The sequence below is a fragment of the Bombus flavifrons genome, chromosome 1 (assembly GCF_040668555.2).
Source record: "Bombus flavifrons isolate JBK064 chromosome 1, iyBomFlav1_principal, whole genome shotgun sequence".
Classification (NCBI taxonomy): domain Eukaryota; kingdom Metazoa; phylum Arthropoda; class Insecta; order Hymenoptera; family Apidae; genus Bombus; species Bombus flavifrons.
Window position 1 is genome coordinate 4,652,572 of NC_138442.1, and position 19,352 is coordinate 4,671,923.

At 36.3% G+C, this 19,352-nt stretch overlaps 2 protein-coding genes across 10 annotated transcripts in view; both read right to left on the reverse strand.

The window, feature by feature from the left end:
• The window catches only part of sog (chordin short gastrulation), a 100,523-nt gene extending 87,064 nt beyond the window's left edge, over window positions 1–13,459 (reverse strand). The window contains exons 1-4 of one of the 8 annotated variants that reach the window (XM_069118769.1): window positions 6,275–6,934; window positions 5,851–6,189; window positions 5,494–5,633; window positions 1,568–3,050 (exon numbers count right to left, since the gene is read on the reverse strand). The gene's annotated coding sequence lies outside the window, so the exon portion shown is untranslated. The other 7 variants (XM_069118749.1, XM_069118777.1, XM_069118787.1 and 4 more) reach the window with 7 other exon arrangements.
• Window positions 13,460–14,892: 1,433 nt separating this feature from the next.
• Arf79F (ADP-ribosylation factor 1) lies at window positions 14,893–19,283 on the reverse strand. 2 transcript variants are annotated; one of them, XM_069119465.1, is made up of 5 exons: window positions 19,153–19,283; window positions 17,824–17,995; window positions 17,504–17,613; window positions 17,215–17,340; window positions 14,893–16,992 (listed from the first exon to the last, which is right to left on the reverse strand). In XM_069119465.1, exons 2-5 carry the CDS (start codon window positions 17,969–17,971, stop codon window positions 16,828–16,830), a joined length of 549 nt encoding a protein of 182 aa, XP_068975566.1. In that variant the 5' UTR covers window positions 17,972–17,995; window positions 19,153–19,283; the 3' UTR covers window positions 14,893–16,827. The 2 variants fall into 2 exon arrangements, with proteins under 2 accessions (XP_068975566.1, XP_068975559.1); XM_069119458.1 differs by having other exon boundaries at window positions 18,858–19,223.
• Window positions 19,284–19,352: the final 69 nt, after the last annotated feature.

Below are 19,352 nucleotides of genomic sequence, written 5' to 3' on the forward strand. Positions count from 1 at the left end.
CATCTTGCTACATTTGCTGCTGTATATCCAAATCTAAACACGTAAAAGAAGAAAGAACGAATTTCTAACTCCTCGCTATCTATGTTTACTGTCACGCGACAACGACATGTCAAAACAATTGAAAACAGCGAAGCATGTATACCAACTACGAAGATTAAACTTTCCACTGAAACCAATTTCATACATTACATTGATCAATTACTGCACGAAATTCGATTTGTTGTTATTATTAACGAATAAACTACACGACCTTTTTTCGATACTTAATAGAATTATAATAAAATGAATATAATTTTATATTTGTTAGCTATTTGGTATACTTACTGTATTCTATTTCTTTGAGATTCTAATTTAGAATTTCATTTTTTAGACTCCCATACTTTATTTTTGGTTTAAATTCTACATTACTTAGAGCTTTAAACTAAGATGTAACAATATACCTTAGAGATTACTGTGCTCTTAATTAATCAATAGAGAAAATGTAAGATGCTATCTATAATTCCAGCTGTAATTACATCAGTTGCCACTGTTAATTAATCCTTTAATTTGAAACCTGACTATAGCTTAAATGCTCCTATGCCCTAATCTTTGTTTAATCTTGGTAAAAAAACATAGGATATAGGCGCAGTTGCAGTAATTGTTATTAAAGTTTAAAATGCTTTAATTTAAGATCATATATCTTAGAAACCATTTTTGTCTTTGGTCTAAATTCTATAGAAAAACATAGTGTTATAGATGACTTATAGATAATTTCATAAATTGCTATTGATATTTAGTAGTTTAATTTAGATATAAGAGCTGTAGTATGAAGATTCCACTATATCTGAAAGATCTTTCACAGGAGAAAAAATAGCGCTAGTAAAATTATTTCATCGACCATAAATATTTATCTGAATCCGGGCCAACAGCAACATACACGATTTCGTGCATCGCTGTCGCAGATCGTAGATCAAGCGGTCGAGATATGGCGAATTGATCGTGCACGTCGTCTACGGACAATAATAAACGTCGGTTTAGCAATATTTGCCTGTCGACGCGCGTTCCTCTGCGTCTAAGTGCCGCCTTTTTCTCAAAATTCTCTTCTCGATCTCGTCCGCGACCTCTTTTCAAAAATATAAATTTTAATTGACGCACGACAAAATGAACGACATTGAAATCAGACAGTAACTAAAATTTCGTTCAAGTAAATGGACTTCCATATAAACGAAGTTCTATTGCATTCATCAAACTCATAAAACTGTCAAAATTTTATTAGAAATTTTCAAGCCTATATATAGGATTAAACCTATATGAATACGCATAACAATGTGTTTCAAACAAATAATAATAACTAGACTGCGGATGTTTACACAGATTTATGTTTTTGTTAAGAGAATGAAAAAAATAAAACCTAAATTGACTCCTATATAACGATTATTATACTTTGGATATTTAGTCTGACGCGTTATGTACGCATCTTGCGCATTTTAGCATCTCTAAATTTCCCATAAATGCATAAACATCCATAGTTTAGTAATACAATTTCATCGCGTCTATTCTATTAACAATTTCATTCATTTACACTTACCCCAAAGTAGCAGGCACCATCTGCAGGAAGACCTAGCAACAAAACATCACCAGCGCCATTTAGATCCCACGACGCGCCATAATTTCCTTTTCACCACTTCTATCTTCATCTCACATCAATTCTCTTCCATCCGAGAGACCGTATAATGGAACGCGTTAAATCGAGCGAATCACGAGCTCGCCGTATACAAAAGGCGAACCGGGGTACCGGGTGATTAATTTCGTCCGACAATTAACAAGTCCCCCGAGAAACGGGCACGCGCGTGAAAAGGCCGAGGGAAGCGGGTAGAGACCAGAGCAAGAATTCAACCCTCGAAACGAAGCTTCGAGGAGGCCATTTTTTGAATGGGAATCGAAACGAGGCCGGCCACCCTACGATTGTAGTCGTCGTGAAGGAAACGGGGCAGGGAAGGGTACAAAAGGAGCGAAATCTTTCGGGTCTGTACGTCTGCAGGACGAACGGTTTCGCGCAGCACCATTAATCTCCGAGACAATAGTCGCTTCTACGAAAAACTGAACTGCGGGCCCCGTAGGTTCGATGAATAAAGTTACCATTACTAAGGTAATGTAAGAAAGTAAACGACGGTAGTTTTACCTGGACCGAGCTTTTGATGGTTGCTTTTGGGTAGCTATGGAGTGAGGATAATCCGGATGCCGAGTGCGGAAGCACGTTTAGTACGTTCAATGTTACGATGGGTGGTCTTTGTTGATTCAGTATTCAGTACGTAATGCTGTTAAATGGTTATACATATTTCAGTTTTTAATGGAGTACCTTAAGGAAGATAAGTAACCTAACGGATACTGTGTTGAGATAAGTATTATTGTTTAAACAAAAGATAACATTGGCCAATAAAGAATGTAGGTTGGACAATAACATTTTAGTAGAACCGAATGTGTTAATGTGAAGTATACATAGTAGAACTTTTTTGTATTTGATATACTGTATATTTTTAATACATTTCCTTCTTTTAAGTCTTATCTACAGACTATGAGAGGGCTCTGAGATTTCATTTCATTACCATAATCCAGAAAAAGCTTTCATAAGAACCTCTACTATATGTAAACTGATAGAGAAAAAGAAAGAGAGAGAGAGAGAGAGAGAGAGAGAGAGAATCGAAACGGTCGTCCTGCGACTGCAATGCAATTTAAATGAACCTGCGTTCAGGCGTGGACAGCATGAGGGAACACGAGTGTATACGCGATTTTACAGCGCGCCACGAGGTGTAAATAATGTCCAGCCGCTCGGTACCGAGAGGCTCGGTAGAGACCTCGTGATCCGAAACGGTTTACGACCTTCCGGCGCCTCGGTCGAGACACCTGCCCGCACACCTCTGCCCAACCACAACGCGATACACGCTGGCGATTCTTGAAAATACTTCCTCCCCCTCCCCTGATCGTTCGTTCATTCAGGTAAACAGTATGGTCGGTGAATGCCGACGGTGAATGTTCCATCATCAGTCCTTTATCGCAATGCGTCGTGGAATCTGGAATTTTTCAGACGATAACATGCTTATGCATTTTGTACTGGATGAATGAGTGTTGGTAATAAGAATGAAAATTAAATGAGTTTCAAGGATCTAAGGTTAAAGAGTGCGCGTCTGTGAATGAAGGGTGTGTTAACTTTAATGTATATAGCCAGGTGTCCATTAATATGTTTCTTTTACCAAGTTTTTTATTTTCTAGAGAAAATATAAAATAATTTCGAATCCTCATCTTTTGGGTATTAACATGAAATGATCGAAGTTCATGCAAAAGTTTTAACTATTAAAACTTCAAACTTATCAAATAACTAGCACTTTGAATAATGTTTAAATGAATTAATCATTGACTGATGCAATCCTTTAACGTTACATTAACGGTAGCGCTATTTGGTTAATAGTTCTTTAAACTGTGAGACTGAAAATGAAATGAAAACTGCAAAATACACATATGCACCTTTTGCAGACGTACACATATCGTTCTTCGTGTACAGAAATATATTAAATAGTAATGTTTTGAAAAGAACACAAACACGTGTAGGTAACCACGCCGCGATTGACATTCCTCTCACAGCGCCGTCTGAATGATTTATCGGCGGAATTCGCGTGCACTTCTCGAAAATACAGACGCAAAGGGACCGCGATCGGGCGCAGTCGCTCTGCGTGTTTCTGTTTTGACCGAGAGCGGCTGCATCCGCTCTACTGCAATAAGTCGTCGGTGCGCCTTGGATCCAAGCCAGTTACGCAAATTTCTGAAATCGAACCCGGCCCCAGACGGACAAAGGGCCCTCTACCAGTGAATTTAAACAAACAGGAAACGACAACCCCGATTGTTTGCTTTAGCGTGACGTAATTACCAAATAATAGACGTTAAATTGCCTTCGTGGATTAATAGGTGAGGTTAGGATAAATGATAGTTTGACAATGGTTCATTGCATATGATAGATGTCTATAATGACCACTTAAAAGATACAAGCATACTTTTGAATAAATATAATGCTTTCCTTAAAGTTTAATTCTATAGGAAGTTTCTTAAATGATAGTTGATGCATTATGCAGTAGATCACAATGTATGTCTACTATGGTTCAATAGAAAATATTTTTCTGTGATTTTATGAATAATAGTTGAATAACTAACTACTGATTGATAAACTGTAGATGTTTATCAAAAGTAATTAGTTATTATTGAAAGTAAGTAATTGAAGATTTGTTTCAGCATCTAATATAATATATTCTTGCAAATTATGTATATGCATTTCATATATTTTTGTACATTCATGTTTCCCATAAATATTTGCAGTCTATTGAATAATATTGGCAAATTTACATTTCGGTAGTTGTGTAGTTTGTGTTAATTAAAAGAAATGTTGTATCATGTAAAAATTAATTTTCTTTATTTCCTTTACTATTTAAGTATCTAACCTGTTGATTTGTCGGACGACACGATGAACGTTATCCGACAACGGAACAACGACACGATGAGAAGATTGGAACACGCTTGAATCCGATTAAATACGTTCCCCGCGTAAAACCAATCGACCATTAACCCTGTCGATCTCATTTTATACGCTGTCATGAACCCAGGGCGACGCGACGCGACGATAGGACAACAAACAAGTGGATCAGCTGTCGCTTATTATGTATTCCTGCAGTTCATCAGGATTGACCGATTTCGAGACCAAAATGATTTATTATTGTTCATGGCCGATCTATTCACAGCCTCGCGAATCTTTAGTCACAACGGAACGAGGGCGGCGCCACGATCACTTATATGTATTTCGGGGATATCTCGCGGTCGTAATAACCGTAAGGCAAGCTTCAATCTCTTCCAAGGACTCGCAATGATAAATCTGCGTGTTGGATATTCCGAAAATTCCCTACCAAAAAAATAATCTACGCGTAAAAATATAACGAAGAGAAGTCATCTCGATCCAAAATGTGGTTAGCTCTTCGAACGTATCGATCGAACATTATGGTTAATCGATATGGATAAACAATAAATCAATGCAGAAAGTCTGTATTCAAAAGCCTCATCTCCGCTGAAGTAACGTCGAGCAATTTTTTGTTACAGTTCAGCTGTTTTTTGAAAAAGTCACCGCGTGTTACAGAATGTTGCTTCAGTGTGGATAAAATAATTCTGTAAGTTACTGTTTGTTGAAAATATTTTGGAATATATAGTAACTAAAGGCGACAAGAAGTTCCTTGATGTTGCTTTAGTGGAAACGAGGTTTACAAATCATATAAAGCAAAATAAGAAAAGGTTCAATACATATGTAAAGTATAGAACTTGAATAGGAGAAAAGTCCTCTCGGCGATAATGTTGTTTTATTTACGACGTTCAGGCAAATTAATTACTGATAAGCGATCGGAATAAAAACAGTTGAGCGCTGTCAGCAATGAGGTCAATTAATTACGACGCCCAAGAGGAAAAATTTAAATGAACACAGACCTGACGTCGTGTCTCGTTGTCCCTGTTCCTTCTTTCTTTTTCTCATCTTCCTTCTGATCGATAGTAAACACTAGGTTCCGTCGCCGTCGCGCTAAATAACTACACGAGTCACGGCTTTCGTCACCATGTAAGCCGACAACCTAACCAAAACATACGACCAGGCACCGAACAATTTTTACACGTTTACGAGGTTATGTACACTTCTCGCGTAACCCTACATACTTTCGGTTAACGATTTTTTCGTATCTCGTTTGATCACGCGGGCATCAAGTAATAACAGTGAAAACGTAAACAACGACGCAATTTAGTCCACCGTAATTGTATTGCGATCATGGTAACACCGTCAAACAACATTACCATAAACATCGATGGGAAAGCAGCGCGTGCGCCAACGTTCGTTGTCCTTGTCCCCTTCCGTACGACTTAATTAAAGGACTCGAATATGCGTAACTGGCGTCTCCGTGTGTCGCAATGATAACCTTTCGTTCGAAAATCGATGGCTAATAATGTTCGTTTATCGTTCTTAAACCGAGAATAAACGATCTCGGAGCTACGTAAAGTCGTGCGTCATAACATCAACCATAACCTCGTTCTTAGACGCGGCTCGAAGATTTTGGCGCACACTGGACCGGGCATTACCATATAGGCTTCCCAGGGGGCGTCGCTGCGGAATCTGTGTCATGTCGCGTAAACATACTACAATAATAATACACTATAAATACGCTGCACTCACTAAGAGAGAGAGAAAGAGAGAGAGAGGAACAAAAAGCGAAATACTCACCGTGGGATAGAGAAAAAGAACATGCATGCAGGCGCCGGCGCCGCCGGACGAGTACATTACACGCGCCAAGGAAGTATTATCCATCCCACGTATCCGACGTACTAGTATCTTCCCTCTTTTTCCTACTCGTTTCCCTACTAATCTTGCCACCTTCATTCCTCTTCCTACGTTTTCCACTCTCCCGCTTCATTTGATTCTTTCAAACACACCTTCCTCGTCTCTCTCACGTTATAGCTCTCTACTATCGTCATTGTGCTTTTTTTTCTTTCTTTCTCTTCCAACCAACTCTCGTCTTCCTTCCTTGTTTCGCTCACCAATCTCACCGTATCCTCCTAGTGTTTTTTTCATTTGTTGTTTGTTCGTCTTTCTCTCTTTCTCATTCGCTAGTGAATATTTATTTGTCTTACTTCCTCTTGCACCAGGGGCGACTTACTCTCACGTTCCTCACCAAACTAACCGGATCATGGGCGCCGTCCGTTGTAACTGGCTCGGTTGAACGACCAACCGGCTCAATCTCATCTTTCTGTTTCCCCGCCCTTCTTATTTGTCCCGCAACACCCATGCCACAGGGCGACGCTCGTTAGACGTGAAATCGATCTTAATTTTACGTGGAGTCGTGAACGGCCGGCGCGAAACCGAGCCCTGCATCGCGTCGTGGCATGTCCACTTGTCACGGGTGTCTCGGCGTCGTTCGATTTAGAGATATAGTGTTAAGGCTCGTTTTTAAGAGGAGCTCAACGCGACGGGATGAAAAAGGAGACGCGATATTTATGACAGCCGCGACTCTTTTCCTTTTCTTTGCATCCATCGTCTCCCCTCCTACAACTTTCTTGCGGGCAGATCGCGTTACGCATAAATCATCGACGGAAGTAAGATAAAGTGGCCGTTCGTTAAAATTTCGTTTTTGATAAACTAGTTTCCGGACAGGTCTGCCTTCACGAATTGTGAGTTTCCTTTATTCCGTTAGTTTTCTTTAACTTTTTGCAGGATTAGTGTCTAAACTCGGCAGAGAAATCTATCGTTGTAATGGATCACTCGAGAAGGGGAGAAAAAAGAAATTTCGAAGATATTTATAAGTATGTACACGCATAGTGTGTGTTTGAGAAATGAGCATGTATGGCACATAGTGATTTCGATCAAACTATAATTATTGCTCTATTCAACTATATATTTTTCTCTTGTATACAATAAAATTGATATATTACAATTAACAATATTTTTTACATAATACGATAATCCCAAAATATTTCAATGATACGAACCTCTTTCTTTCTAATCTAACCTTGGGGTCTATCATTATGTGGTCATAAATGTATATCATTGATATTACCATTAATCATACTCGAGGCAGCTAATTCTACTAGTAATTTCTATTGCGAACTACAACTACCTGTTTAGTTTATTGCGTCTCATGCTAGGCTCGCGTTTTTTCAGCCGAGCTGTCACTTCGTGTCTAGAATTTATCAAACTAATCCGATAAAACGATAGAAATCGAGAGCAACCAGGGCAAATTAGAACGCGGTCTCGAGTGTGGAGACATTAACTAATCTTAAGGCACTCTTTTACTAATTCATATACACATAATAAGAGGTTCCTTAAAATATATTTGTCATTGTATTATTGTATTATGATTTATATGTTTATTTTTTCATGATCAAATCGCATTTCTCTATAGTCATAACCATCACATTGTTAGTAACGCAAGTATGGAACAAATATAGCAGCGAAAGGAAAAGAAAGCTCACAGTCCATCACAAACGTCAGGCAGTCATAAGTCATAATTGACCAGCTTTCACCAACGTTCCACTCGAACAATTAATTAATCATACCTCTATATGTTTTCACATCACGATTGAAAACTTGTAATTGCTCATAACATGATTAAAGTAGAGAGTGTAGAGAGTAGAGTATGGAATCAGAATTCCTTGTCTACACATCTATTTATGTATAGCCCATAAGAGAGTGTAACTTTTTAAGATGAAACATAAAAATTAATGTCGCGTGGTGAGAAGAACTTAGAAATCAATGACGATTACATAAATAAATGTAGAAACAGAGAAGTAGAACAGTAATTTCTTCTAAAACATATTCTATTATTCTTATAGTATAAGAACCACATGAACATTATGGGACCAGCTAATTCAATGTATCATCTAATGGTCGTAGGAATAATATTAACATTTTAATTGAAATTAAAAAGTAGCAAGCTAGTTTGTATTAAAAGAGCATCTAACTATCTTTCGAAATATTATAATCAGGCATTATGAAAGAGAACTTCAGTCATGCGAAAAAAGTATATAAGAAAACATTAAATTAAAAACTTTCTTGCTCTCCTGACGTCAGACACTGTCAACGACTTCTCCACTATGCCTCCAGTACATAAACATGAAATACACGTATGTAAATAAAGCGTTTTTAATACATATGCATAATCGTTCTATGTACACACCCTGCGATCTCCAGCTCTATGTATACAAGGCAGAAATATTCGCCCTTCTGCATCCGCAAATATACGTTCGCGTGGATCTATTAGTTCATGGCTCTGACCGCGCATATGCATTCGCGTATTCGCGTATGCTTCGTGTGATTTTCGCACGCGGTCTGTCGTACAGTAACGCTAGAACACTTTGAACTCCTAGTTCCGTCGCAGATCTTCTCAGAATTAGATCGATATATCCTTCGGACATAAACGATCGAACGATGTTCAAACGAATTCTACAGGGAGACTTAACCTAAAATCACTGAACGATCGATGGTTTCCGCGGAAAGTAAACTATGAAGAAAATTAATGGGGGTAGTTGGTATCACTGATAACAAAGTACAGTTATAGTTAATTCTAAGAATGTAAACCTGTCAATATTTTTATTTAATATCTACAGTTATATTGTAATAAATGGAGAATTGCTTCAGAAAGTTTTTAAATATAAAAAGTGGATTCTTTGATGAAAAATATTTTTGTTTGGTTGTTAATTAATAAATAATAAACACAAAAAATAATGCAAGTTTACAACAAAGTTTGCTAAGTCTATCTAGGTGGCGCCACGTACAAGCCCACGCGTATGCAATGATCTTTTGATACCGATTTACTCGAAAACGAAGTTTTCTATAAAATAGTACTACTCTACATCTTCGACTTATTTTTTTATATAGTATAACCTCTCACTTCTCCATGATTCCCTCTAACACGTACAAATAAGAGAATGTAAATAAACTCTCTAAAAGAACAATCCTTTAGCGATTAATCTAATAAGTAGCGAAATAAAATTGACGATCGCAAATTCATTCCAGATGCAATTGCATCACCGAATTTCCACGTGAACTTATAAATAGAACATGCGTATCGTGACCCGTTTTAAAAGGAACTGGCCAACAACGAAACGGGCGTAAGTTACGAGTTCGCGAAACGTCGTCTAAAATCGTCGTTATTGCAGTTGACTGTACGCACACGAGGTATTATTCGTCCCACACAAGCCCGGTCGTTACCGCGCCAATCCTTCCTCGCTGTTTTTGAGCCCGGATACGTTTCAGCTCTTGCTTGTGCACGTGTTTATGTAAATGTTCCCGCGTACACATCGAGTGACTTATACCTATAAGCGCATCGAAACGTTATTCACATTGCACGAACATTAAGCCCGTCGACGCTACGAAAAGTCGGAAGTTTTTGTGAACGAAAGTTATCCCTCGAAGGATCCAGTAGGGGCTCTTTGTGAGAGAGCAGGGCGCACGTGCGAGATCGATGGTTCGTAACTCTACCAACACGTACTAAAGGAATGTTGGAAGACCGCCGAGTTCGTCGTAAAGTACACAATCGAAATTGACTGGCAATATTTCAGGGACCGCCGACAAGGATTTCGCGAAGCTTCCTCCCCAAGTACTTTATCCAGTGTTTCATCTGCTTTCCAGATTCTTGTTACGGGACTAGGGACTACCGATACTCTTTCAGATTCCTCAATGAAATGCGGGATGTTTCGAGAAAACATACTTGATCGATGAGTTATTAACTATAAACTGGAATAAGAATGCTAATATATGTGTAATACAAATATGATAGTAAATTCCTCTAACTACATATATATTTTTTAAAAGCTAGAAGTTGTTAGATAGTGTAAAAAAATGAGGTTAGGTCATACCAACATGAAATTGATCATTGCTTGATTGTAATGAACAAAAATATTTAGAATAATTCCATTATGATGCAAATGGGCTTAATTTTAAAGAAGCAATCTCAATACTCGTCATCCAATAATACAAACGCACTTTCTAGAGACGATCACAGCACAACAGCAGAATTTATTGCCTCATCCAAATTCAGCACGTCCGAATAGATAGCCCATATCAGTAAATTTGGGTGAGCAACGTGAATTACGGGACTGTAAAATGAATTTAAGCGTGGTACGTGTGGCAAGCACATGTCGATAAATCACTACGCCTAAGTTCGATCGTGACGCGCACGAAATTGATACCGAACTCGTAAACCTATTTCCGCTTTTTGCGCTTTTCCGCTTTTTCCATGAAAATACTTCGCTCGTAAACCGCGCGATTATAAATAGTTTACTATATCAATGGCGACAATTAACGATCGACCAAAGTACGATGGAAAGGGCGATTTTCATCGAACGATCAATGCCGTGAAAATGTCAAAGGCAACATGCAGCAGAGAAATATTTATTTCTCTGACGATCACCTCATTAATCGGATTTGCATGAGTGGCAATCAGGCGTCAATTAATAGCTGAATTATGCGGCATTCCTGCACGCCGTTAGAATTTACCTACATTATACACCGATCTCGCGTTATCCACCACCGATACAAGCCTTATAGTCTTTATGTAGCACGCCACCCACACGCGCGGTCATTATCGGCGCGCGAACGCGACGCGATCCAACATTTTACGGTGCATACACGTCGACAGATGGGAATGTTGGCGCCATTCTCGCGGCATTATGCCTGCACACGTACAGTGGCTCAGGAAAGTATTCCAACAGTTATAGAATCTTTTTATACATATATAATGTACTATACAAAATATCATGAAATTTGTTTAGGACTAACGTGACATGACTATGACTCTCGTGATTATATTGGTCAAGTCTGAACCGAATCTGAAAATGAATACATATAGAAGTTACAAAATACTTACGAGCATACACGAACAAAAGTTAACAAAGTATTTGAACAGTTAATTATTGATTGATTGACTAGTAAACCATAATATTTAGTAAAAACATCTGTAGCATATTTCTTTTTTACAAATTGAAACAGAATTTTACAAGTTAGTCGATATTTTTGTTCATTACTGTACATTCCTACATACCATAGCTGATAATGGCGAAGTAAAATTTCTAAAATCTTGTCTGCAATTTGACAACCATACGTAATCGCAATCTCCATTACGATCTCGCCGTGAAAGTCTATAGTGCATTAGATACCATTGTATTTTTTCTTAAAAGGGACGGGTCCTAGTAGAAAGTAAACATTCTGTATGAAATTTTGGTATCATTATAATAAAATTTGAGAAAATATTCAGAAGTATGAAGTTTGCAATGGACAATTATTACTTTACATTTGGTACCAATATCTGTAATAAAAAACTTTTTAAAATACTTAAGATCATATATTCAATTAATCAATTCTAATAAAAATATTTTTTTACCGAAGTAATGTATTATTTATCATAAAGATTTTATTCTACAAAATTATTCGATGGAAGGTTCATTTGACAAACTCCCACCAAGTACAAAACTCGAAAAACCATCCCCTTTGGAATCTCGCCTGGCGGCGCAACAACAATCTAGCCACGACTTGGAATAATATTTTGCCAATGTCCGAGGAAATTGATAACCTGGTGCCTCATCGAAGGAAAAACACAGACGGCCGTGTAAACTCAAACAGTTTATCGTACGGTGGATAGAGGGCCCGTGAGTTTTCAGGAGCCACATTTTTGGCAACATCATGAAAGCGAGGAGAAGATGGCGCGTTGATCGTGAATGCGTCTCAACCGCGCGCCACAAGGAAAAAGTCTTGCCAAGCATATCTTGACAATGAAATGCATTACGCTCGAAGTTTTTATGCTCAAAGGTCGACTAAATTTCAACACGATCTAAATATAAGACGCCATCAACAACAACGATCGCACGCGCCGATAGACTTTTACATTCGATGCTAGTAAATCTGGTTTTCATCGTTTCCCCTTAGACTCAATGCACACGAGCAATTCAACACCGCAGCATTTGAAAATTATAGGAGAAAAACATGATAAGTATAAATATACAAGTAAGAATTTTTACATAATTGAAAATCGAAACAACCTCTGAGGATCAAAGATCTTTCAAAAGTAGTTAATACTAGAAGGAATGAAGAAACAGTTCAGCTCCAAAACCAAATATGACAATTTTGATAATATGGGATTTTCCTATAAAAAAATTGTAAATGTGATTTATCATATTCTTTCCCCGTAGTATGTATATACTGAGACGTTTCGTGCTATACTCTTTTTAAATTTTATGTTAAAATAGTTAAAAATTGTTTCGCGGTAATACCACAAAGTGTCAAGCGACGCGCGCCGTAGCTCACGTTTCTATTAACACCTATGGCATGATGTTTTATCATGCTCTACACAAACCTATGAGTAACGTGGAAAAAACGTTTAGTTATTTAAAATTAGCATATACCCGATGGAATCTTAATTTCAGCTCGTAAAGAAAAATTTGCTGAAGAAAGAGAAATTGATTAAAAAGATTCATATCCTGTCCTACATCTCTGATGCATTACGCGTACGTACACGTGATAACCTCGAAGTTGTAACGATAGCGTTGAACGTACGTACATAATGAACAATTACCATTTACCGAAGGATTTTCGCTTACCTTGCTGTCCGTAATCGACGAACTTTTCACTTGCTATTTGTTATTCGGCGATCAACGATATATGTGGTGATTGTTGATATACGTGAAGAAGTGAGTGCGCGCGCGCGCGCGCGCGATCCGAAAGGCCGCGATGACGAGTTACGAACGCTTGGTTATTGCCGACGAGAAGCCTGGCGCCGTCTGCGAGTCGTATGTATCACAAACAGCTTCGTCTGACATTCAATACTCGTGATCGTTACTCTGCAGGTTGTTAATAATTCTAAAAATATAAAGGAACACCGGCTTCACGCTGTTTCACAAATCATATCTACGTCTACATTCCAAGCGTAGTGCACGGTTACCATAAACGTAAAAGATAGGAAGTTACATACATAATAGATACTAAGATCAGTGACCCCAATTTGATCGATAACGCCATCTTTTTTTCGTAATCGTAGCTTCTGATCAAATAAATACCAAAAGGCATACTGAAATGATTGTTGCCACATATCGATTTAAGTGTGGTATTGGTTGATCATGATGTTGATGATGAATTTTATAGTATAATTTTCTTTTATTTTTACTCGTAGATATGCTGGCATCGTCGGGAAAGGTAGAGACATCCTGTTGATTAATCACCATTTACTTTTAAAACGAAGTTAAAGAATAGTATTATATTATACTTTTATCGTGTAAAAATAATCTATGTAGGATTTTTAAGCTTTGTTTTCTTTCAGTATCTTTATATGAAATTTGAATAAATTTTCCTGCAGAAGATCTACTTTCCACTAACTTTCACCTTGTATCGCTGATATAAACGTTTCATAAAAATATTCAATTGCCATTGTAGATCGTGAATTCTAACCAATATGGATATACATTCGATTACACGTATTTCTGAATATATTATCTATCTAAATATCGTTCCTTGAGTATATTGATATCACTTACATATATTATCTGTTCTTAAAACGTATCAATGGAAGGCGAAAAACTGATTCAATAAATTCGTATAAACGTTGTAATTGTAAGTGAAATCCTTTATCGTCATATGAGTTTCAACTAAGAAATTTGATATATAAATAAAAATAAGTGAATTTCGATCTTTAAAATGATTCATGAAAATTGAATTTTCCTTCAAGGTTGAAATGGTTTTATTTTCGTTTATTTACCAAACAAAGACTTAATGAAACCGGATTCACTCACACTCGTGCACATAATGTACATTTGAAGCTAAAAATGACAATGCACCGTATTGAGTACTTACTCATACACCGAAGATTACGCGCGCGAGAATGTCATGACACTGAGGTCATGCATATAGGAGCGATGTCATGAATGCAACTTATAAGTATTTAACCCATTTATCGTTGTTACGATGATAACACACATATATATTTATATATATAATACGTAAGTTTTTTAAATATTGGTTTTTAATTAATCTGGTCGGTAACTAAAATAACGTATCGTGATAGAATGTCAAGCAAATTAATACACGCTAAAATAAGTAAAAAAACAAAGAAACATTCATCTGTTTACAGTGCTATAGAGTTCTATGCATACATTTATAATTAATGAATTAAACACAAAATACGCAGCGGTTCTAGTGTATAATTTCTTCTACGGTTGTTTGTGTTTTTTTCAATTACATTATTTCTGTATTAATGAAGATGAATGAACGTACTGAAAAAAACAATGATTTATGATGAAAGCATATCTTATTGCATAATGAGTCGATCGTCTGTATCGGTAAAAAATCGGTATGATACATTTTAAATATTACGTCCTTTATTTTTGTTCTGACAGAGTTGGAGCTGATACTCGTTATCAGGCATGGACCTATCCTCATTAAAATTCCTTTTATCTTTAGTCGTTAAATATACACACGTTATTAAAGATCGAAAAAATTTGCCATACGTAAGTATACTACTATGTACTGAAAAAATATAATTTTTTTTTTGAAAAAATTAAAATAAAAGTCTAGAAAACTTGTAATTTATCCATAATTAATGTATAATTAATCGATCAAGAAAAAGAAACGAAGAGGGAAGAGAACTTAAGTTGCTAAATGAAACATGCGGTATAGGCGGTGTGCAGTCTTTAGTAATTAAAAGGGAAAAGTAATCGTGCTTGTCTAACTGAAGTACCATCGTCTGAATAAAGGGGATGCATGCAAGGCTGAGAATGAAGCGACGAGGATAGAGATGTGTTTGTTTTCGTCCAATGTAAATAATAATAATAGTTTCTATGTCATCAACGTCCACATATGTGCGGAAATTCCTTTATCCTTGTCATTCCTTGCACAATATGCATGCACCCCGAAAAGGAGGACTTTCTATCAATTCTATTCGATAAACCAGCCAGAACAAAAACAAACTATTTTAACGGCAAATAACATATAGACTACATAAAGCACAATTACAGTATATTTCACAAATCGTTTAAACATTCATATATAATTATACGAATCTTCGCATATGACGGAAAGGCGATTTGATCAATTAGGGGAAGATTATTTTGTAAAAACAATATATTTTTAAGGACAGGAAAACATTAGGAGATTGAAGGACTTTGCGAAAATGGCTTCATCTGGCAGACTGCCATGCCAGTTTGCATTGCTGGCTTAGAAATTGCGAGGCCTATCTCTCTTTGCTGCGAGAGGTTCTTTCCTAATCATTTTTTTTACCTTTTTTTTACTTTACTCCACATTTTTTCATCTCATATTTTTTCCCATTCGAATTTTTTATATCTGCATTTCCCGCCACGATCGATGCATAATTTCGGAATGTTGACAATATTCTAATTTACCTTATCAAGGTGCAATAAATAAATGATATCTCTTTTACACTGAGATATACATGGTTGACTGACTGTTAGTTTTAATCGCGAGCAGGTGAAGGAGGGTGCAATTACAACACCTGCTGATAGTCACAAGCAGTAAGACAACCATTTTGCATAGTTTTGTATTGTTTTTTTACTTTTCTTTTGTCGACGTATACCACTGAAAACTTAAAAAAATAGAAACAAACTTTTGTAACTAGAAACAGTAAGTCATTGCACCGTCAGTTACCACTCACTGCATTTTTTCATGTCAACTGATGGGCCGATGTGACATTTGTAATGTAGTGGACAGAGCAACATTCTCTCATCTATTGATCACATTTTTATCATCGTATTTATATAATGTAATGTACAATATGCAGCTACATTATGATAATCAGTATGTCCAACGCATTCAAACTGACAACACCGTGGGTACTTCACTTTTTTGTTCTTAAGTTTTTTTTCCAAAGATATTCAAATTATTAATTAATCAAAGTGTATTGTATGTTTCAGAGTTAGGTACTTTAATACAATTACTTCCAAGTTTTCCACTTTTCTCGTGGTATCTCTGTGTAAAAAGTGTAACTATAATGCTAATATAATAATAATTATAATAATAAGTTGCACAAGGCAATAGTCTTGTGTGGCCGTTAGAATGTGTGCTTCCGGCCGATTTCCCCACTCCCCTCCCCCCAAAAAACTTCCTGGCACAATGACAACTTTCGACAATCTCCACCCTCCACTTCGAGATCAAAAAGATCTCGCGGTTTGCACTTAGTGTTACCTCTGTTTATATTATTATTCTTTCATGGGGGGGATAGGTGTGCAGCTGATTTTATGATGTTAATATAGCAACTGAATGTTGACAGAATAATGTTCCAATTAGCGATTGGCATTTTTGAGCTGATTAGAGAGCCAATCGAGGCCCTCGTAAAGTCCGTCTCCACTTGTGGCGCACGTTGCTTGAATGTACCAATTGCGATTACGGAGAGAGTGGAGTCCCAACTTGTCGGTAATCTCTGCTGCATTCATTGCATTTGGGAGATCCTAAAATATTAATTAGTTCATAAGTACAACCTAAAATACACAAATTATTCGTTTTATTTATTCTTTTTTAATTCCATTGATAAAGTCTATTCATTTGACATGAGTAATATGTAATGTTTACATAACAAACGTTATATGCTATCAAAATACTCTATGCTCTCATATAACACAATGAGAGAGATACAACTCGGAGCATACTAGTAACTCAGGAACTATACTCACTTGTTTGTTAGCAAATATAAGAAGTACCGCATCTCTAAGTTCATCTTCTGCCAACATTCTCATCAATTCTTCACGCGCTTCACCGATACGTTCCCTATCATTACTGTCAACGACGAATATTAACCCCTGAAAATAAATTTAATCTATGAAAATAATTTTATTAGAGACAAGGCATATTTTAAGTAAAATGTAAAATAAACTATTATGTTTGTATAGATAATAATTTTTTACACATAGAGATACAATTTAATCGCTTTCAAGATGAGAATTTAATTAATAAATTGCATACTTGTGTATTTTGAAAGTAATGTCGCCAGAGAGGTCTGATTTTGTCCTGACCACCAACGTCCCATACAGTAAAACTTATATTCTTGTATTCAACTGTTTCTACATTGAAGCCTAAAATTTACGATATTTATTTAGTAAACTGTATCACTTGATACATAATATCATTTCCTGTATGTATTGACATTTATATATATATATATATACATAATATATGTAATAATAAATAAATAAATAAATATATATAATATAAATTATAAAATAAAATATATATATATCATCGATATTTAAATAAAAGAAAAATAAAAACAGAACCATATTTACCTATAGTGGGAATTGTAGTAACAATTTCCCCTAACTTTAATTTGTATAATATTGTGGTTTTACCCGCCGCATCGAGGCCTACCATTAAAATCCTCATTTCTTTTTTGCCAAAAAGGCCTTTAAATAATGTTGCAAACATATTCCCCATGATTAATGCTGATTATGTAAATACCTGGAATAATAAAACACTAGATTAATGTCCCATTTTATCATATACACAAAATAAAATTTAAAAAAATCATAGATCGAGAAACTAGAGAAAAAACTAGATTAAATGAACTGAAGTTTTATTTGATACATATTACATAAAGCAAATCACATAAACAATCTAATTTTATTATACCACAATAAATTCTTTATTCTTCATTCTTTCATAACACTAAACAATATTTACATATGTATATACAAAATATATCTATATCTTATTCAAAGATGTGCATAAACATGTGAATGGTTAATCAAAAAATGATTAACATGGGTAAGAGCATCATTTTCAACAACATGTAATAATGAAAGTAGGACATTATCAAAACATAATTATCACCAAATTGATTTTTAAAATTAGTCGGAAAAGATATATGCCCGACATATGTACATACGATCAACGTGCAATAATATATATCGGGCTCAAAATTGTTTCGAAATAAATAACTTTCACAAAACGAAATCGATCGAAATAATGAAAAAATTCGAAACGCGTGTACGCGAGTACACAAAAGACACGTTTCGTGGCTGAAAAATAATATGAAAAATTATGTACGTAGACGGCGGTGATAAGAGTAGAAACATGCGTAAAGTGCTCCAATACGCTGACACAAAGGCCGAAAAGCTAACCTGCACATTTACAGGCTAACACGCTTAACAGCAATCAACGAATATTTCGAACAACGTTAAATTATAGACTTTAATTAAATTGAACTGAAATAAAGAAAAAGAAAAAAAATATTATGTGTAGAAGCACGCACGAGATGCTCACGCTGCCCGCTTATTGATTCTCATTTTAATACATCGCTATGATTATCGGAGTAGCATACCGTGTTAAGGATCACTCTTAGAGCGTTTCACACTGGTGATCTTATTCACTTTTTTAAAATCGTCAACAGGCTACCTAAAACGCCAATACCGTGGTATTGCGACAAAGGCGGAAGATATTGTGCGGTTTGCGAAGCCACTGCGTACACCCGGTTGTCTGTCACCTTCGACCTACTCCCCAGCGCAAATCGTCGAAAGGTTCCCCGCTCAAAGTTCCATTATATAGAAACGTCGTCTAATTATTGAGACTCGCCCGTAATGTCACGTTGCTTGGTATAAGCCACTTGCGTTACTTACGTTTTCAGTAAAAAAGATTATATTCACGGGAAACGATAAAACATAAAACCAACACTCTCGAAAAGTACCGTATGTCAAAATGGCGGACGTGGAAAGGATTCATACCTTATGCCACGTATAGGGCCCACAAAATTCTCCGATTGGCTAAGCCGGTCACGTGACCGAGGAAAAATCTTCGGTGATATACCTACAGTACGCTA